The 21437-nt window shown below is 46.2% G+C and overlaps 3 protein-coding genes across 3 annotated transcripts; 2 read left to right on the forward strand and 1 right to left on the reverse strand.

Annotated features, from left to right (window-relative positions):
- Window positions 1-1188: 1188 nt before the first annotated feature.
- F4817DRAFT_359548 (RNI-like protein) lies at window positions 1189-3201 on the reverse strand (the record flags this gene model as incomplete). Its single annotated transcript, XM_049306179.1, has 1 exon — window positions 1189-3201. The coding sequence occupies one exon, from the start codon at window positions 3199-3201 to the stop codon at window positions 1189-1191; it is 2013 nt and encodes a 670-aa protein (XP_049157863.1).
- Window positions 3202-6616: 3415 nt separating this feature from the next.
- On the forward strand, window positions 6617-9194 carry F4817DRAFT_341291 (HET-domain-containing protein). The gene has a single exon (XM_049303736.1). The coding sequence runs from the start codon at window positions 6731-6733 to the stop codon at window positions 9074-9076; it is 2346 nt and encodes a 781-aa protein (XP_049157864.1). The 5' UTR covers window positions 6617-6730; the 3' UTR covers window positions 9077-9194.
- Window positions 9195-15383: 6189 nt separating this feature from the next.
- On the forward strand, window positions 15384-17194 carry F4817DRAFT_151587 (uncharacterized protein). The gene is made up of 2 exons (XM_049297987.1): window positions 15384-16798; window positions 17025-17194. The coding sequence occupies exon 1, from the start codon at window positions 15664-15666 to the stop codon at window positions 16687-16689; it is 1026 nt and encodes a 341-aa protein (XP_049157865.1). The 5' UTR covers window positions 15384-15663; the 3' UTR covers window positions 16690-16798; window positions 17025-17194.
- Window positions 17195-21437: the final 4243 nt, after the last annotated feature.

The raw sequence follows: 21437 nt of genomic DNA on the forward strand, positions 1-21437 counted from the left end.
GCAAACGGAAATAAAAACCCACGTCAAGCAACAAAAGACGTACTAATGTATAATCCAATTATATGAACTCCAATTCGGGACTGACTTTCTTCACGATTCTATACCAATTGGTATAGATATCAATTGGTCAGGACAGACACATTGAGTTCGAGACGGTCTCCGGCGAGTCAAAGACCTATTGATTGATTTGATATGTGCTTTCTCTTATGGCGTTGATTTTCGACGAGGCATCTAGCCATCTTACTCGCACGACATCAAACTCCTAAAGGAGAGTAATGAGAATGAGGACAGGAGAATTTTCGTGTTGTATTTTCCATTTTATGGTCTGGGGGTGAGAAGACCTTTACCACTGCGCGTTTCAGAATAAGATCCTACAATAGGGTAACAGGAAAATCCATCAAAAAAAAGGAAAAAAAAAAAGAAATACCGAAAAAAAAGAGAACACCCCCATGAAACTAGCCTAGCCTCACAATCTAGTTGATAGTTGCTTTGCCAGTGTTTATTCATGTACCTAATACTATGAGCTCGACTACGTACATAGAGAAATTGAATTTGCGCACTTTCATTTCACATCTCCTCGTGTTGTTTGAGATTCAATGACGGCATTTCGAGGTGATCTTAGGATGTAGCTTATTTTAGTCGCCCAGGAATATTTCTAAATTGGCTGTCGTTCAGAAGTATAACATCTAAATGATTGCAGTCTGTAGAGCCCATAAGAGGTATTATGGGACGTGGAATCCGTCTTCCCGATTCATAGCACTGATATTCAGCATACTGAAATATACAAAAGCCCTCCCCGTAAACCTATATAAAAAAGTATGGCACCACCGGTAGAGACGGACTCGAATGAAGAGTCGACAAGAGCTGCAAGCGGCATATGACATATCCCCTTTGAATACTGTATCTCAAAGGGAGATGTGAATGGACCACCTGTCCATCCCTAATACACAGACAAATACACTATGCAACGACATTCTTCTTAAAGGGACAGACAGATAGGTAGATCGATGCCTATGGCGGCAGCAATAAGAAAACGCCGTTAATAACTCCCGTACAACCAGCCAAAATTTGTGGATGAACTGACTCCGCAAAAAGTGAATAAGTGATAACCAGGCCCGACCTGGTTAGAGCCTCCAACTCCGACAGTATGGGTTATGATGCACCGATATACGCCATAAAAACAACGTGTCACATGACGACGCAATTAGCCGCTACGGTTCGTGCCCGACGGCGACCTGCGGCAGGTCCTCCTTCTTCGTCAGCGTGTAGCATCTGAGCGGCCCGAGCGCGACGTCGGCGCCGCCGGGAGCCAGCACCCCCGGCTCCTGCTTCCTCGACAGCTTGCATGTAATCTGCCCACTTCCTCTCCAGCCTCGCAGCGGCAGCAAAGTCGCCCTTCAGCACTCGCAGCGTGTGCTGGTCTACTGTCTGCTGCCACCCGTAGAAACATTTGAGGCCTATGATTTCGGTGGGATATGTAGTCGACCTCTCAGAAGGTCGCCGGATTTCGGCGTTCCAAGACAAGATCTCTCGGACACCGGTCCACGTCACCATTTGGCAGTCATATACAACCAGCCTGAGACCAATATGAGGACGTGAAGCAGATAGAGGTGTCCTGGCTGACCGAGACCTAACCATAGCCGCGGCTTCTGTGAGAACCAGGTCGCCGATTCGCGTGTTATCCATATCCACACTCTCCAGGCTGACACAATTCTTCATAACAGGCAGCATACCAATGTCACTGAGATTTTCGCAATAGCTTACAGAAAGATGCTTAAGCTTTGGAGCGCACGGGGCTTTAGCTAAGTGCTCAGAGAGGAAATCGTTGGTCAGTTCTGATAGCTCCTCTAATTCCAGGTGGGTAAGACGAGGAGTCGAGGCAAGAATTGGTTGTAGAGCCGCGTCGGTCAACGAAGTACATCCGCTTAATTGTAAACCTTGTAGGTCAGGAACGAGGTGACCCAATACACCTACAGCTTGGCTGGTCAGCTGTGAGCACCGGCTTAGATCTAGATGCCGAAGCTTCCTCGGTGGAACTACCGGTCGATCCGTTAAGATATCGATTTCGGGTTCGGTACCATGGATCATGGTTTTGAAGGCTTCGTCGTCGAGGTCCACACAACCACTCAACACTAACCGCTCGAGCTTATTCGTTGTGAATATAGCCTCTGCTACCCCAATGCTGTTAAAGCCTTTAATTTCTCCAGCTCTTAGTTCTCGTAGCCTTGGACACCCAAGAACTACCATTTTGACCCCACGAGCATCCATGTACTTGCACCACGAGACATTGAGAGATTCAAGCTGGGGGCAATGCTGGGAAATGATCTTGCATGTGCTATTTGTTACCGCTGTCATACTTGTAAGGTTCAAGTTGGCAAGCCCCTCGTTAGACTTGATGAGATTGTGCAAAGTAGTCCGTTGAAAGTTTCGACAGCCCTCTAAAGTTGCGTTGATCAAATTCTTGCAGGCCGTGACAATGACCTCGGCTCGCTTGTAATGCTCAATTTGGAGACACCCGCGGATATTGAGGTCTTTCACAAAAGGACCTGCCGCAAGAATGATCTTGGCTAGAGCCTCTGCAGGTATTTCCATATAGAACTCGGTAGCATCGAAATGAGTCCATAATTGACCGTCAAAACAGAACTTCTGGAATTCCTTGCTTGTACGCGAAATACGGATGAGCTCTTTCGGCCGGAGGTAGGAAAAAATATGAAGTCGAATCTCGTCGGGCATTCTAGCCCAGAAGTCAAAAGGCAGTTTCCGAACCGTGCCGGATCTGGACCTCGTAGCCGCGATATCAACGGGTAGAGAGACGGTAGTCGGATTTAATTGCGTCGTAGAAACATTGGGAACTCTGCGTGCTATACGAGTTTCAATGCCATCGAACCCAGGGTGCTCAACAGCCGGGCTGCCGGGTATGGAAGACTGGCCATTCGAAAAATAGCCCGGCGTAACGCTGCCAGAAGTGTATTGTCCGTAAGCGGGCGTCGCCGCGAGACTCGCGCATGATAAACTACCTCGCATGCCATACGGGGAACTCGAAGACCGAGAACGACCGTTTTGTTGTAACGAAGGAGAGGAAGACATGCGTTGAATGCCTTGGAGAAGTCTCTGGCGGCGCTTCTCCTTAGGACGGCCCTCGAGTGGCACGACGCCAGGCGACTCCTCGTCAATTGGATCGGGTGGAGTAATATCGGCCATGGTGGGCATTGTGGGCAATTGGTTGATAGATGTATTGCGTGAAGCCTCAATTAGGAACCCAAAGTCTCCTACAAGGAGGCTTTCGCAAAACAACGAAGGTCTAGAAAATGAAGGACAAAAGCAATAGACTAGGACGAATGACCCTGTATTCGGCTATCGTACTATTGTTGCTAATCTGCTACCGGGAAAGTCGTTGCGAGATGCGGGAATTTCGAATAGTCCCTAAATCAATTAAGATAGCCAGAAAAGGACCAAGGTAATACATAAACTAGAACCCAAGCAGGGTTTCTGTGTTCTCTTGTTCTCTTAACAGTCACCGGAGGAGTTCAAGTGCTGATTGAGACTACCATGGTTTGTCTCGCACTCACTCTTCCAACTGTGTTCATTCCAAAGAGATAAACGAATGTAGTACCAGCCAGCTGTAGTGCTTTGGCAGCGGTAAGAGAAAGTAAAAGACGAAGAGCTGGAAAAGGAGGTAAAAGTAACACGACGATCAGCCTGCACGGATTACAAGTTGGAAAGGGGTCCAAATTCGCCCCAGTACCAGTTCCAATTTGTTATTCGAGGTGGCGTACGGACTACCCAATGCGGTTTGCGGCGATATGCTGAAGTAGCGCTTAGCTGATCTGACAGACCTATTCCTCAAAGACTAGTGATGAAGAGGGAAAATTCGAATCCAGCTCGACTAAGCAGAGCCTCCGGCATTTAATGTTTTACGAAATCATGCATGTAAACTAGAACTGACCCAGTAGAAAGGCGGCTGGGATAGTTATTGATTATATGATATGTATGTAGATGAGAGATGAGACAAGATAACAACATACCAACCATTAGGTGGTTGGATAAGTTTTTGATACTGGGTGGAGGGTTGGAATAATGGGACAAGAGGGTTGCGATGGCCCGCGGGTGGCCCCTCGCAAAGTCTTAGCTGACTTGACCATGTGAGACCCCATAATAAATTAGGGTCGGGCTCTTATCGTAGAAGAAACAGCACGTTATCAGCAACAATAAGAAGAATGAGAAGCGTGGTACAGCGTGGGTAAGGTGGGGTGATTCCCTTTTTTAGCACTTACATAGGTACCTCCTAGGTTAGGTCTAGGTACCTAGATCCATCCAGCAGGAGCTGCTTAACCCCTCACAGGCAAACAGTGTCCCTCAGTGGAGTAAGGCGGGCAAGTGGTTTTTAAGAGGTTGTTTACCCCTGACCTTCCCGAATTCTTCCATTTACGCCTTGTATTCAAATAATGTATTCCACCCATTGGACCAGACACACTATGCTACATGCAAGAAAGACGATCGTGTCTTCGTGGCATAATACTAAGACTCCTCAAATGACAGTGTCACATTGTACGCAATGCAGAGTCATTTCTTTACTCCATTATTGAAACTTTATCTAACCTCTTATTTTGGCTGTTCCATCTGAATGGTATATGTTGCTTCACGACGACGCCTTAGCTTTTAGGTACCTTTGGGTGCCTTTAGGTAGCCTAGGTACTGTTCATTTTAGAGTCAGCTCTAAATCCGGAACTCAAGACAAAGACTTCGGGAACCAGGATGCTCGTTTACGCGGCTTGTTATAAGTTTTTCTTTTCTTCTTCTTTCTTCCTTCAGGGACCTACATGTTTACGTGGCTCCACAAGCCCAGCCAGCTGGACCTGCACCGTTTTCCCGCTATACCTAGCATGTTTTTCAAAGCTGACTACCTACCTACATAGAGCTGTGCTGTAGCCGGACCCGCGCCAATCGTGAGCCTGCAGTAACTAGCAGCCGAAACGGAGATCAATGGTCCCTTCGTACAGCTGCAGCCAAGAGTCTGCCCACCACCTTCGTGTGTTGGGAGCGCCTCGACTACCTAATTGACTAGCAGATTGATTAACAACCGCCGTGTGACATAAGTCATCAGGTTCTTGGGCAGTTATTTTCGTGAATATAACAATGTTCATTGTGCTTGGAAAGTCTATCAAGCCTCTAAGTTTTATCATTCAGATATATCTCTATCATACAGCTTATCTGTAAGTCTAAACTTACTAGTATGCCTGTCGTTCAAGGATTCCCCGCATGATTAAGCAGACAGACAAGGGCTGAGCAGGGGTCTTAAGAAGCTTTAGTACAAACAGATGAGCAAATTGTCTTGAAAAGATTCGCAATATTTATTTTGACTGATAAGAAATTATGAGATATTGAAGAGGAGGACTCTTATATTTAATGGTTGCATTCTTTAGTTGATCTGCTGCAATTATGTCTTTCCCCCGTGGTCAGTAATAGACCGCCTGACTCTGGTCACCATGTCACATCTGCCACACTCACACCCAGCTGACCAACCGTCCTGATAACGAACAGAGACAAGACACTCTCTTTAAGCAAGATAGTGTTAAAAAAATTGCTTGATTAAATGATACTGGCATTTTAGTAAATTGATCAAGATAGTATCCCTACCTAGGTAACTCACGCTTATCGGGTTTCGGCAATTTTATATCAATAGACAGTACGGGTGAAGCATTAGTATTGTCAATATTGAAGACACAGTCAGTTTTATTTAAATGAGTATGTTAACTCATATTAAATACACTATACTAATAACTACGACAGCAAGTAGAGTTATGAGGCTTAAACTAATGCACCATCTGAAGTATATCATTCAAGCAGGTTAAAGGTCACTTATGAAACAATATTCACGGTTTCAACGCTATAGTTCATGGTTTCAGTGGTCTTGATAAATCAACTTTTTACAGCGGTGTATACTAAGAACCTTCTTTTATATTAGTCATGAGATAATACAAGGTATCAGTGAAGTAGTATAGCTTTATCTGGATATGTGAGTCCATCTCTGATTACCTAGGTAGGTATTTATCCCTAGAAGAATTAAATTCGTGGCTTTAGCCATAATCGAAGAATATTTATTGTGTACCTAACTTGCCTCATAGCTACATTAGTAGTTTAACCTGGTCACACTGAACATAGATCATAAAAGAAAGTAAGGGATTGAGTAAAATCCAAATAACCGTGACTACCAAGGTATCAAAGCCTTTGTAATACAAGATGTTCTAAATGTTCTAAGTTAAGATTTGCCGTTTCCAATAACAGCGTTAGAAAACAGATATTAAAACCATATGAACCAATAATACTTAGAGAATTTTACTTATACTTCGGTATCTTCTTCACCACCGCATGCTTGTTGCCAGTAGGCGCTCAGGACTAATATGAAATAATAATAAAACAACATATAACTAGTATTTCAATATAATAACAATCAAATATGATGTCAATATGAATTATAAGATAGTAGTATAGTAAAATAGACCGGGGGCGAAGCATGTATAGTTGAAGAATGAATGTTACTGGCTGGGGAACTGGAGCCCAGCCCAACGAAGTTTAGGTACTTGGCATCGAAGGATTCTATCTAAAACGAGGATGCCTTCAAATTCAATACGCGATCCACTGTTTTCGTATTTAAAATAGTCTTTCCTGTTCAAACTACTCTTTAACCATTTCGCCCTATTTGGTGTGTGATTTAGGTTCTCTGTCCATAATGCTCCGACTCCGAGGGAAGGTTGAGCCTCCCAAGCAGTTTTTCTCTCCCCGGGATGACCTTACACGGCCTTGCAAACTTTGTGAGAAACTACTTAACGAAGATCTATACGGAAAGCTCAAGTCAAGTGGCGATAGTGAGACTGAAATCCAGTCATCCTGTGAGTTTCTAGCTACGGATGTATACCATAGCATGCTCAATGGCTGTAATCTATGTACTCTCCTCGGCAACTCAATCCTAACTGCCGCCAAAAATGAGATCCCGCTTCTTAGTGAAAGATCTTTCATCCTCCATATACCATGGTACCAAGCACAGGAGACAACTACAACGACACCTGCCGAATCAGGCATACCACAGGGTAACCACGACGATGACCATCAGCGAGGCTCAGCTTATGAATACCTCATGGGGACATTTGAAAGCCCCGCCGAACCCGAAGATTTAACAAAATCACAAACGAAAGAAGCCGAACCCGACTTGACCTTTCAGTCGCTTGATTGTAACGCAAAGGTGAATCTCACAATATCGATTATGAAAGGCAAGTATTCGACTGGGTTTGACCTCATCAATATTGAGATTGAGGCTACACCTAGTGAAAAATGCGCCAAGCCTTGGATATTCATCCCTCCTTATGGTGGTACACTCTGGCTCGAAGTAATATCTGATGCTAGCCAGGAAGTCTTCAGTAGGGAATGGAAAGGACTTTCTGCGGCGGGCGGAGAGTGGCCGCATGTAGTACGAGGATGGCTTGATGACTGCCAGCAAAACCACCAATGTACCGTGAATAGTACATTTCGACCCACGCGTCTAATAGATGTTCGGGATCCTCTGCATCTACATCTTGTCGAAACTGGCTCTATAGAAATAGAGGATTATGTAACTCTGAGTTACGTATGGGGTGCTAAGCAAAACTATACACTAACCCGAGACACTCTACCCATCAAGCTCGATGGCCTTGATATTCAAAGCATCCCTTCGTCGGTTGCAGATGCTATGGACGTTACTCGGAAACTTGGCTTTCGCTATATATGGGTTGATGCCCTGTGTATTATACAGGACTCGCCTGAGGACAAGCTCAATGAACTGCCGTTGATGGCGAAAATATACCAGCACAGCGCCATGACTATTTCGGCGGCTAACTCACCAGGAGCCTCCGAGAGCTTCTTGAAGCCACCACTTCCTCCAGTTTTCAAGGTACAACCATTCCACATTACCATTGGAAAAGGTGTGCCTCAGTTCCCATATATAAAATTAAGCCTAGGTTTCCGGGAAGAAGCCCCTGACTTGAAAGATCCCATCGATTCGCGCGGATGGACTCTACAAGAGTGGGCACTCTCTTCGCGCCGCTTACGATTCACTTCTCAGGGGATCCAATGGACATGCAACAAGCTAATTGCCGACCCAAGTAGCCTGAAAGAACACCGAGACCCCCCTATTCAATTCAGTCCAGACGGGTACGTCCAGAACTACTTTGGAGAGGCCTCCGCCATTATTTCTAGTCCATGGGAATCGAGGCTGTCCCATCGATATGCGATAGATGAGGCGTATAAAAGGAGAGAAATGTCGATGACATGGATAGAAATACGGTCTCAATATGCACAACGATCTCTCTCATTTCCAACAGACAAGCTTTCTGCGATTTCGGCCGTTGCTGCAATGGCAGCTGAGGATAACGGAATGACCTACCTTGCAGGCCTATGGAAAGAAACACTTCTAGTTGACCTCCAGTGGTATTATATATTTCGTTCCTACCCGACAAACAGCCTCTCGACCATTACCACAACCCAAGAGCCCAGTGACGAATATACCGCTCCGTCTTGGAGTTGGGCTAGCGTGAAATACGACAACGGCACCCTCTACCCGAAACAATCGAGAAAGTGGACGACCGATCGTCCATGGCATTTTAAAATCTTAGACTGTGCCGTTACCCTTATTGACGGAAGTGATTTCGTGTTCGGACCGGTCAAATCGGGGTATCTAGACGTCGAGGGTAGGATGCTAGATGTCGAGTGGGAGCTATGGACCGAACACACGGTGGCTCTGAATAAGCTTGCGTTGTACGAGTCGCCTCGAGACAAGTCCGAAGAAAGGCTGGGGCAGGCATTCCTAGACTTCCCATCGTCGTGCTTGGAGAAGGGGTTAAAGTTCAAATGCTTGATTCTGACAAAGGCGGACTTGGTGTACACTCAGGTCAAGCCGGAACGCTATGGCGATGTAATTTGTGCGTATGCCCTTTTACTATTGCCACGATTAGAGCCGAATACCTACCGGCGGGTTGGTCTCTGTTATCTCAACGAGGGTGGTTTGTGGGAAGAGACGACTTTGGAGACGATTAGGATTGTTTGAATAAAATCAACAGTTTATATACTATAAGATTTGTCTCTGTGAAGTTATCAATTGATCCTTCTAACACATTGGGTTTCCTGGGGTCCTGTGTATTGTTCTTCTAAGGTACCTAGTAAATAATAACGCCTCAAGAGCACCCCAGGGCTACAATTAGCAAACCATATCGTGCTGTTCATGTCTTACTGAAAATTACCTTGGGCATGACTTTGAATCACAGCGTGTTTCGATTCATAGTTCTCTTTTTCTAGAGGTAATATTTAATGGTGGACGTAATAAATGACACGTAAGAACCAGTCACTGGCAATGCTAATCTTCATATATAACAGGTAGTTACTTGATGGTTAGGTGGAAGACGTTTCGATACGAGCAGGGAGGGAGGAATCAACTACGTTATTGTGTAAATGACTACAATTCTAACTAATACGGGACCCCTGAAGACCCTGATAATTTTTGTTCTACACGGCTTTGGGCTGAACACCCTCCGGGCGGCTCGACTCGGAATGTAGCTCGGATAATGGATTTCCAATGTCTTCACTTAGAGAGGTTAGATACGATAGCGTTATACTTGCTTCGATTTTCTTCGGCCATATCCGACTTGGACGTCGGCTGATTGAATCGAACCATATGAAGTCCGGACAGGGAAGCAAGATATTGTTAAGCGACGGCGCTTATAGCTAGAACACTGCATATCACCGTATGTGAGTTTCTTCCACATGAATCCTCGAGCAGTCAGAAGATTGCTGCAAAAGGGCGGTGAAAATGCGCTCGACGGATCAAAATATTTCAATTCGTTCGTAATTCTCCTAATCAAGTTTTTTTTTGCTCGGGACTCCGGGACTTTCATGTTGGGCAGTCTTTGGGTATGTCGGCAAGACTTACCAATCCCCGCTGAAGCCCAAAAGCCAGTGATCCTTCAGCGCGTAGAATACCTACAACATGATAACTTCGCTCTTGACGTAAGAGTGGCCTTGTAGAGACCCTGTAGAGGGTGAAATGACGCGGCTTTCATGTTATGTGCTTGAGATGTCCAATCAATTATGGAAATAGTGCAGGCTTGTCAACGGTGAGTCATGAGACCCTATTTGAAGTTTTTATGCGATTATTGGCAGAACGGCGCCTAATCGTAGGTCGCCTTGTTCTCACACCCTGCTATTCCACCGCCTAATGCCTTTTTCTTTTCTTTCCCATTGATAGATTGTTGATGGTCGTTGTTCTCTAGGAGGCCTCAGATGTCTTCGCCATAGACCCGGTCGGGCCAGTGGGTCGTTAACACGACATTGGGCCGGGCAAAAAGCCAGATACGTCAACGAGGCAAAGTCGATCCGAACGAAAAGCCTTAGTTGATGAACGAGTAACTCTGTAGAATTTATGCTGTGGGTCTTTAGTCCTTCGTGTTCTTCTAGAGGGCCCCTCTGATGAGTCTATCTGCATAGTAGTAAGTACTGTTTGTTGAGCGGATTCGGACGTTCCGCATCCTTAAGGCTTAAGGTGTAAATCCCCTATGAGGTCATGGCCTCGCTTATGCACGCACGCACGCACGTACGCACAAGGAAAGATGCTCTACATATCCGGTTCGAATCTGTTAAATGCGGTGGAGACTAAGCGAGAAATCTAAGATCGTTGAGTTGTTCAGTCGGTGTGCCGTGTGCCGTGTGCCGTGTGCCGGCGGCAGGTGTGGCTAATAAGTAACGTTGTGATGCGCTGGCGGGCCGCAACGTGGAATTTAGAGCTGTGCTGTGTAACTAAACACAGCCACATTTCCCCAGGGTCCAGGCTAGGTACCTACGTACTTCGTATGTATCTAAAAAATAAATCGACTGGGGGTTTATGGATCGACAAGGTCCCCGCATACGAAAACCAACTTTAGGTACGTACCTACATATGTATGTCTTTTTTCAGCTTCACATGGATTTGAACTGACTATTTCACTGAGGATCACCTTAAGTGTCATGTATCAGAACAATGCCTATCCATTCGCCTGGGAACCTTGGCAGAATTCTTCGTAACGGGACGCCTATCATACATGCCCTTACAGTTGGAATTTCCACAAGTTGGTAACATGTAACTTTTAGTTACATATCTGTGTGGAGCCATAGATGTGAACTACCGCGCATGGTGGAAGTGTCTCTATGTACAGAAAAGCAAGGGTCTTGTTTAATGCCGAGCTTGCGCCACAGCGATAGAGATCGAGTCGATTTTCACATGTATTTATCATCATGTGGGCACTCCTTATTAGTATTCTATTATTGCATACTTCGCGGCAATGGCTATTTACGTAATACGATCTTATGATTCCATATTCTCTTGCGCTATTTCGAGATCGGCTAATTAAGAAACTACCTAAAGAACTTGGTAACCAAAGGAATACGTGAAGACGTGTTGTTCTGGCTTCTGGATTTACGAGGTACCTAACTAAGTAAAAGACCACGTTGAGCCTTGACTTGGCTCTTAATCAACGTACATACATAGGCAATATAGTATTTTAATGCACTGGAATTTACTGGCCATCATTCCTCTAATGATATCGCCGTTGCGCGTCTCGTCTTAGAAGGGGTTAATACCGCCCTCGCAAATTGGCCGCGTGAAGCTCGTGACGGCTTCAAGGGACGGCTGACTTAATCGACCTGGCGGCTACTCTTACATCTACGTCTCCACCGATGCATCATAGAACCATTGAGCTGCATGTAAGCGGATATGATGCACGAAAATATGCTCTCGGGTCTTACCACGGTAGATGGTATAGACGAGGCAGACCATGGAAACATCTCCATTGGGTTGCCTCCCATTTGTGCCCCGACCTTGCGGTTCTAATAGGCTTTTGTTGGTCCGTGAAGAAGCACATGTTAGTGGAGATAACCTGAATCTCCATACTCCTAAGAAGATCCATCACGACAAGATCCGTTACGACGGGACGTCATGAAGCGATCTGTAGGCAGGCAAACAGGAACCTTGCGCGGAGAATTTAGAAGCGACGTGGCTTGTCACTGTAAAAAAGGTAAAAATACATAGGTACCTAGTGAGGCGGCAAGGAACGGAATTGTGGACTACGGAGAGGCCGTTGCTAGCCTGCCGATGCGCAAGAAATTTGGATACGTACCGGTACATACTTGCGATTACCTAAAGATAGAATCGAGATGCACGGACCAGGGACAAGGTTACCTCCAGTAGGAGGTATGCACGAGCCACACCGGCATTGACGGTCAAGTGACTTCGGCAACCGAGAATTCTATCTCTTTTGCTACCTTTACCAATCATCAAAATTCATTTCATTCAACTATCATATTTTCAGCCAATCGAATTATCTGTATCATATCTCTACTGACCGAAACAGGTGAGCAGATATCTCCAATCGTTTTTAGGTGGCCTTGTTGATCCTGTCTCCTCTCGGCTGAGAGCGTCTCGAGTTCGGGCCACATGACTGATTCTCTGCTGGAAGCTTAGATTCGGCATTACTGGATCATGTAACATGGGCCTGTTTATGATACTCACACCCAAGGATGCTATACATGTAGTAGCGGAGCCGTCTAATAGCCGGCTGTCCTTTCTAAGGCATACGTCGACGTGACGAAGCCTCAACTCGCTCAAGATCGGCCTAGTGGATCTCAGGAGTCGGCGGGCTTCTCTATCAACTAGATCACGATACGATCGAAGAACCCCGGGGACCTTGATATACAACCTATTAAAGGGTTGGTCTGGACTCTCGGTGTAACCAAAGACCGATATTCCGGGGCGGGAACTAAGTTTAGTCTTAGTCGGTGCCGTAATGGGGTGATGGTAATATTCCAGATGAGGAAGTAAACACATAGGAGACTGGAGATGTTCCTCCTTTTGTTAAACCCCCTGGGGGACCTGAGGCTCCTTTCATGAAACACGAATTGAATTTCTTTTTTCTCGAATTATCATTCGCTTGTTCTTATCCTTATTTTCCGTTTCGCTCACATCTAGACTTAGAGGTCCCCAGAAATATCATCGTGGTGCTTCCCTGATTCTTCTCATTTTATAGCCAATGGAAATTCAACCTCGAATCAACTTTCTCCACTTCAATACTTTTCCGGTTCGCATGAATCAACCAATTATAACCCAAAACAGCTAATTTACATCGACACACCTCAACTCACCTTCTGCCCCTAACATGGGTTACAACCTTGACATATGCCATCGACTGGTTCTCGTTCAATATCGACATGGCTCTAGCTCTCGTCAGACTTGCTCGCTCTTTTCTCTTCGTCCCCATCTGGTAATATACACACGCAATCTGGACCCTATCTTGTGATGCCTCATTTTTTTATATGGCCCATCGACTAGCTCCTTGACGCTGTAAGCGCCTCTATGAGCGTACGAGATTGCCCGTTCTCCCTTGCGGTTCTTCGGCTTATGGATTCTGTACCCCAGATATAACTCTCGGCGGATCCATCTCTTCCTCTAGGACTAACCGGCAAGAAGCCCGAGGCGAGTGTCGTTTCTGCATCTGACTCGAAAGGGAAGAAGACCTTTTGGTCAAGCGCTAGTCTTCTTCTTCTCCTTCTTTGAGGCATACATATAGCTTACTTACTAGGTTTCAGATTACCTACTGAAGCGGCGACGCTTCACGTTATCTCCTCACTCGCATGCAAGTCATCAGGAGCTGCCCCAGAATATAGCAGCATCGCAATGCAGCTCTAGGATGCTGGGGACTCTTACTGGTTGGCAGCAAGGATGTATCTATTATCAAAGGGTTACCATCAGTCGATCAATGTCAAGCGACGTCTACCAATTATTTCTCAATCAGTTTCAACTTACTTCCAATGAATAGAAAGCGGCAAGTTGCATTGATACGGCAATTTCCAGAGATGTTCCAAGAGCTCCGGGCGATCTCCTAACAGCGAATTGGACCTTTCATATCGATGGTCTATGGGGCACGCTCTTTTGATCTGACTGGCTACTGCATTGGTTACCATATGGGCTTCTAGGTCATCTGCGTCCACCAGCATGCATGACTACAACGACAAGGCTCCTTCGGTACTAGATAGAGCTGCAGCTTGCTCAAGAAGTTCATGCAGGGAAAGGATGATCTCGTAATTAGTATATAGTGCTTTATTATTTGCAACGTGCTTCTATTTGGTGTCTAGGACTAACAGCGATATCACATTTCTAGATTCGACAGTGTGCTTATTTATTATTCCAATGCGACGTTAATGTATGAATATCACATCTCAAAAGAATCACCGAGGGAAGGGGGTTTAATATTCCAAAGTCCAATATAGAACTAGTTCCATTGCAGATGGGCCGATGAATATGTAAGTAGTAACGATATCGGTACCTCTTCTCGGATGAAACAGATGTACCAACCTAGATAGGCATTAGGCATACGACCTTCTAGACTATAAATCATTTTTACGGAGCATTTTTTCTTTCTTCTACTACGTGACATTATTAAAGTGATATGAAGCGGGACAGGAGGACTAATACTCATAACTCGGAATGCTTCATAACAACAAAAACCACCTAAGATACGTCAAACGAGGCTGAAGGCAACGTAAACATCTATATAAATTAAAAAAAGAATAGGATAAACAAGAAACAGTTGATGTTTCCTGATTGAGTGTGCATGTCCACTGTATTGAAGGTACCGGATAAAGGAAGCAACCTTGGAAGTTGACATATGTCAAGTACATGGGTACTTTGGGCTGTGGACATGTTGGTGGGTTCTTTCCCAAGGAGGGCTTCCTTGTCGCTTGTACCGGTACATTAGATGTGGCCTGGAAATCGAGTTTGGCAGAGGCTAAGTAGGTAGAGTTTAGTGGCGCTGCACTGGCCACACCTGCAGCATTTTCAGCTCGGGTCGTTCAGAATTACTTCTCCCATTTGCTCTTCTCTCTTTTGGGGCATATGCAAGTCGCATACACAGCCCACTCAAAAAGTGCAGTGCGACGATGGCTCCTCTTTTGCCGCGCATGACTAGGGTGCGTCGGCCGTGGTATCGGTGGATTATTCTGATGCCTGCCCTGCGTTGCCTCGTTCTGCGGATGCTACCTGGCGCTACCTAACCTGACTTGCCTGACATACCTGACCTACCTGACCTACCTGACCTACCTGGCGTTGGTGGTGGTTCCTAATGCAAGACAGTGGACACACCATGGAAGACCGTACGAAACCAGGCCTGCCCGCATGGCCCATACCATCCCATTACCAGCTAGGAATGCTCCGAGGGATTGGAGAGGGCGAGCAGGGGACGGAAAATCGATCTACTATATTGTACACGGCGCGCCGAGGGTGAGAGAGGGGGAAAAAAGTCAAAGAACAGAGCACCAAGAGGATTTTACTATAACACACCCCCACACCTACAACACGAGTTTTCTCACCCTCCTCTTTCTTCTTCACGAGCTACTCGTCCACCGTTCTCTTCTTCTTATTTGCGGTTGTAGGCGTACACGCTAATCCCCAGTCCTGGGAACGCCTAGTTTTTCTGTGCCGTCTTTTTATTATTATTATTCGTCTTTCCCATCTCACTTGACCCCCCTCTCTTCCGCAAGCGCTCTCCACCACCTTTGGATATTCCTTGTCGCATTTCTTCTGTCCTCCTCCGGAGTTTATAGTACTATACAACAATGCCTCCACAACTGTTACCGGCTTCGGCCGCCGCTTTTGCGCCGCGAGCTTCGTCCGTCAACGTCGTCCTCGGCTCTAAAGTCGAGCCTTGGCTAACACAAACTCTAAAGCGCATCAACAGAGTCAAGAGGCCGCTGAACAGCATACCGCAACACCAAAGATGTCTGACCGAGACGCTCTCTTCGCCAAATGCCATCTGGACTTTGGCGTCGTTGATGTTACCAAAGGCACCCGAGTCCGACCTGCGCAAGGATTCTAATCCGCTAATAGAGGCTCTGTTCAACTATCAGCTAATGCATATCGAGGCTTATATTGTTCATGTGGATATGGTATTGCGGAATGAAGTCGCTTATAAGTTGACGCCCGACTCGATAGAATCTCTTATCGAATATCACAAGGATATCTACTGCGTCAACGCTAAGGCCGACACTTACGACTGGCCCGAGAAGGAGCAGCACGCCAAGAAATTGCACGAAGACTTCATCCAGGCTATTAACAAGTTCGTTTATAGAACTCATGTTTCCGCCCTCGAGGGTTTAGAAGAGGAGGGTGTTGGAGAGTTATTATGTGGGAAGAGTGAGGAGGTTAAGAATAACATCATGGGATTGCTAAATAAACCGCTACTACCGCCACCGCCGAAGATCGTCGATGTCGTCCGCCAACCGCCATTATTACCCAGTTCACCAGTGGGCGCGAACATGTGGTCGCAATCTATGCATTCGCCTGCTATGCCTGCTCCGGTCGAGCCATGGAGGGTTCTACCCTCAAGCCCCAACTCTACCTCGGTAGAATCGACTGCGCCGATATGGGCTAACATGGGGTTGCATGACATTCAAGTGACTTCGCCGGGCATACCGTACAGCCAACCGTACTCCACGGCCGGAATGTTCTACAGTTCGCCGATGGTGACGGCTCCGATTCCGGCGCTACCGCTTCCCAGCATGTTAGCGTCGCAGTGCGGTGTGGGTGTTGGATATGGCGGTTTCGGTTGGGATCGATATCAAGAGTATACGACGACCATATGACAATCACCGCCTGCCACGGAGGATCGCCTGCCAGTGGTAACGACCTCTTAGCAGCCCTCTGACTTCAGATGGTGATTTCGGTTCTCGTTTCCTCCAATTCGAAAAAGACATCTGCAGCATAGATCTCATCGCGTCCCAGTGCATCCCGGCGTTTTGCATCGATCAGGAACGAACTTTTCGACCGTTTTGGCATATATAATAATCTCGGTGTTTCTTTTTTATTTTATTTTTATGTTTGGGAAGCGAGCGTCTGTTTTTATAGGGTATACCTCACATCTTCACAACCGCCAGCTCGGTCACAAAGCTGTATTTCTTTTTCACCACATGGCTGGGACTCGGTGGGTATCTGATCGCATTTACAAGTAGGGCAGGGCCTCGAGATATGTGAGGCTGGATTTTCCTTTTCTACGTTAAAATAAGAGGTATACGCAGCAATGCACCCGATCATCGCCCGGCAAAGACCTGGACAGGACAAGTTTTTCGATTACCACATTTTTATTTTCCTCTCGTTATACGGCATAAAGTGGCTTTCTTAGACAAAGATACCCCGATTAACAAACCGCGAAACCATGGACGATGGATTCGGCCCTCTGATTCGCGTCCTCGCTTCAGGAGATACTCTTCATTCTTTTTTCCCGGGACTCGGTTTCATGTGTTACGATTAATGAACGACCTAATGACGAATATTTCCACGAGCTTAATGACGACTTCCTCGACGACAAGGACCATATTCAACTTGACGTTGAACCTTCTCTTCGAAGCAAGAAATCCCATCAAGCGACAATGGATTATTCGAATGGAAGATGCAAGGGATTGAGTCCCATAGTTGCATCTTGCACGGTCGATTCTACACGTCGCATCGAAACCGAAATCAAAGCAGATCATCCGAGATACTGCTCCCCAAGGCAGACACTGGTTGTCAGCATGCCAAGGCCTCTTGCGTATTCTGGGTTGCGCCGTGGCAAGATCGGTAAGCAATCCGGAACGCAATGGCCGGGACCTGAAAGCGAGGGGGGAAAGATCTCACGATCACACAAAAGAAGCTGGGCATAATTTGGAAACCCTTGCTGAGCAGGGAAATGCGGAGCCCTTTACCGCCGTCTTTGCCCGCACACTACTAGATCCATCAGGTCATCCCTCGGAATAACGCCTCTCCCAGAGACTTGACTAAGCGCCGCGCCGAGTTAGGTGCGCGACGCGGCCGCCCTACCAACTTCTGGTAGGCATGCCTAGACATGCAGGTGGCCATGGCAGTCGATGAAGGGAGGTAGGTTGTTTTCTCCAGGGATAGAGGGCTGGGAATGATGCGCGGCAAATTGTAGCATCGTCTCACTACATCCGGATCTCCCGGTGCGAACGAAAGATTCCCCGGATGAGTGACGGTGAGCCGCACAGGGGGTACATTGCTGCGCAAGTACCGACTAAGTGGCATGAGATGCTGGATAAAAGAGTCGTGTCGGCGGTGGCCCTGGAGGCAATTATCAAACACGGCCGGCATGTATGGTCAAAAAGCTCCCCCCTGCATTGTTTAGTTTGAAATCACAATAGTATCTACGTAGGTAGTTAATTGAACATTATGAAGTTCATAAGCCACATGTGTCACTATGTTGTCCCTCCCCCCTAAAATCATTGACCTTCGTTAGGTTCCAACGCGTGGGGCATGCATGGGCGCAAGAGAAACGTAACACTCTATCCCATGCGCTGCGCCGTTCGACGCGGCCGTTGGGATGTTTTGGACTTGCCTTTCCTGTCGCCAGCCTCCGTTATTAGTACAGACACAGACACAGACTAAATAGTAAGCCCTTGATGATCTACTATGTAGTAGCATGCGCGTCAGCAACGAGACGAAAGCCACAAGTTTGAGTTCTTTTTGCCTCTTGTGATATGCCACACAGACACAGGCGAAGAAGAGAACGGCATCTGTCTATCCGGAGTTGCGAACCCCATCCGGAAACACATGGCAAGAGACAGGGCCGATGGGACTTGGCAGATCGGTTTCAATTTTAGCAGGCTGGTTACCAGTGAGTTACTATGTTTATCTGAACCGAACCCACTCTCGGTCTACGATTTCTTACGGGCCTACTACCTACCTATTGTATGTGGTGTCGATCGTATAATACAAGGCCTTATACGGAATTCCGCATGCTAATATACATACATAAATACATACATACATATATATCTATTCACCCGGTAAGATGTATGTAATACGCGACATGGCTCCCTAGTCGCGTATGTGCGAATATCAGGTCCGTCGCGATATGTATCGTATAGGAGACAGTTTGTCTGCCGCGAAGATCTCGTCATCATCATGTCCGGATTAGGTAGGTACTCTATCGAGTTAGGCTATCTTTTCCCCGTTTCTGGTTTTTCGCTTTTTTGTCTTGGTTGTTTATCGGGCAAATGTGGGGGATCGTCAGAACCTGCCGAGCGCTGCTACATGCCATATGCCATACCTATGCTATACTGCTTCTGACGTGTGGCCCTCACGTTCTTTCGATGGTGGTTGTTAGATAAAATTGATAGTAAAGTGCAAGTAGTATATGTGTATGTGTATGTACGTACTTACATGTGACGTTAACTGCGCCACGAAAAGAACACGGTCGAAACATGCACGCACGATGGGCTTTGCTTCAGCCATCTATTAGGTACCTAATGTATAGTACGCCCCCTGTAATAGGTAATGTTAGTTTTTCGGGCGTGCATAATACAAAACAGGACTTTTAATTCTGAATAAAGCAACGCTTTTTAAAACATTTTAATTATTATACCAAGGTTTTATAGCATAAAATACTTTGAAATAACGTTTTTGAAAAATTACGACAACTTTATAAGGCAGCAGTAGACATACGTTTTAGGATCTTAGCGAAGTAGTTTTAGGGGTCCGCTGAATAACATTATTATAGGGGGCGTACTATATGCATGTTGGGTTATGTTGGGTCATGTTTCTCAACTTCACGCATTACATACGCAACATCCGTATGGGGTAAAACACACGCCAAACATACATAATTGCCGCATCTAAGCCTACTTTATGTGTCAGTCTATTAGAAACAGACGGCGGCATTCGCGTCTTGCACCGGCGTGCCACAGAACCCATCAACGAGAAACGAATACGGCCTGCACGTTGATGTAGGCTAGGTAGGGTGTCTTACTAATCTAATGTAAATAGTGAATAGTAGGAGGAGAGACATACATACATATGCATGCATGCATGCGGATGTAAGGTCGTGGCGGAGAGCGACCAACATGCCGACCCGCATACAGCATACATAAAATGAAATGAAATAAAATAAACTATCGCCCGGCCCCTCTTTCGAGACTACCGGATGCTTCACCGTAATGGAGTACGGCATCATATTGCCGGACAGTGAATAGGAAAAGGAGAGTAAAGAGAGTAAGTACGTATAAGACATGATACCGATCGGTATGATTCTCTATCGGTAAAAATTAAATTATATGTACGTATCTAGGTATTCATTTCACTTATTTGCATTACTATCATTTTTTTAATATTTTATATTATATATTAAGCGCGAGGCGTGGTGTAAGTAATACTATGTAGTGACGCGCGCGTCACAGAGCGCAGAAGGAGTTCGGAGTTATCAGCCGAAGTCTTCTAACAGCCGCGTTGTTCCCGAACCCTTTTAGGTGCTGACGGGCGAGAAGCGCTCGCTCCGCGCGCCCGCGCGCATGAGGCATATTCCAAGGCGCGACGATAACAGCCCTACGAGCCTTGGTTTCCAATTCTTCTTAGGGGTGGGAGTGAGAGTAGCAGATGAGATAAGCCTGCCGTTGCAACGTGTGCGGCTGAGCCCCGAGTCTAGAAGAATGGATATCCCCCTTTTCCTTGTTTTATGGCCATCATTTGGAGAAGAGGAGGGGTCAGAAAAAGAAAAAAAATATCCGGCTTGGGTTTTTCCCCTCCCCCCTTTTTTTTCTTTACGACCCGAACACAGCAGATGAACACAGCAGATAAATTGGAGCGGTGTCGGCGATGCTTATTGGTCGCCGTACGAGGAGTAAATGATTAAAAGAATACCCAAAGAAGCTTACTAGGGAACGCAAATAGTAACACCGAACGGGAGTGCCCGAAAGTCTAATTAACCGCGCCGTCCCTTTCTCCAGATTATTGGTAAACTTTAATCTCAAAGTGTCGTTTCGTCTTCTTTCCTCGTGCGCTGTTACCGTCTTGAGTTGGGGGCTGGAAGGTTTCGCCATGTGTGCCATGTGGCAATACACAAAGCCTTGTTAAAGACTCATTTCTATAGGATGGATTACCTAGGTACCTACAAAAGCTGATGTCAGTCTCTATGCCGATCAAGTCCTGCATTGTCCTGCAGCTGTAAGCCTGATGTTGTCAGTGCTTATAGATAAACAGGTGGGCGTTTTTCCCTTCGTATGGTGCAGCAAGATAGCCTCGTCGCCACTATCTACACCTCTCGGTTTCGAACTAGAAAATGCGTAATAGTGCCGCACGAGGGAAACACAACAGAAAACGTCACGAGTAAACAAGGCCGCACCGTTGACCGCTCATTCCAAGACTTCGTGCTACTAGACTAACGAACGAGCTAGTGTTCCCAAACGGACGTCCAAGAAGATGCAGCCTGTAAGCAGGAGCGTTGTAGTATCTAGATCATGCCATCATCTTTCTGTATGATGGTCGTCTCTATCTACTACGGCCTTGCATACCGAAAGGGACGCTGACTGTCGTATTATGCATAGAGTAATCGACGATAATACCCCCC

The sequence above is a fragment of the Daldinia loculata genome (genome assembly GCF_022478755.1).
Source record: "Daldinia loculata strain CBS 113971 unplaced genomic scaffold F4817scaffold_33, whole genome shotgun sequence".
In the NCBI taxonomy this organism is placed as follows: domain Eukaryota; kingdom Fungi; phylum Ascomycota; class Sordariomycetes; order Xylariales; family Hypoxylaceae; genus Daldinia; species Daldinia loculata.

Excerpts from the sequence above, each read along its gene's own strand:
- F4817DRAFT_151587 (XM_049297987.1), top strand. The coding sequence starts at position 15,664 with ATGCCTCCACAACTGTTACCGGCTTCGGCCGCCGCTTTTGCGCCGCGA.
- F4817DRAFT_341291 (XM_049303736.1), top strand. The coding sequence starts at position 6,731 with ATGCTCCGACTCCGAGGGAAGGTTGAGCCTCCCAAGCAGTTTTTCTCT.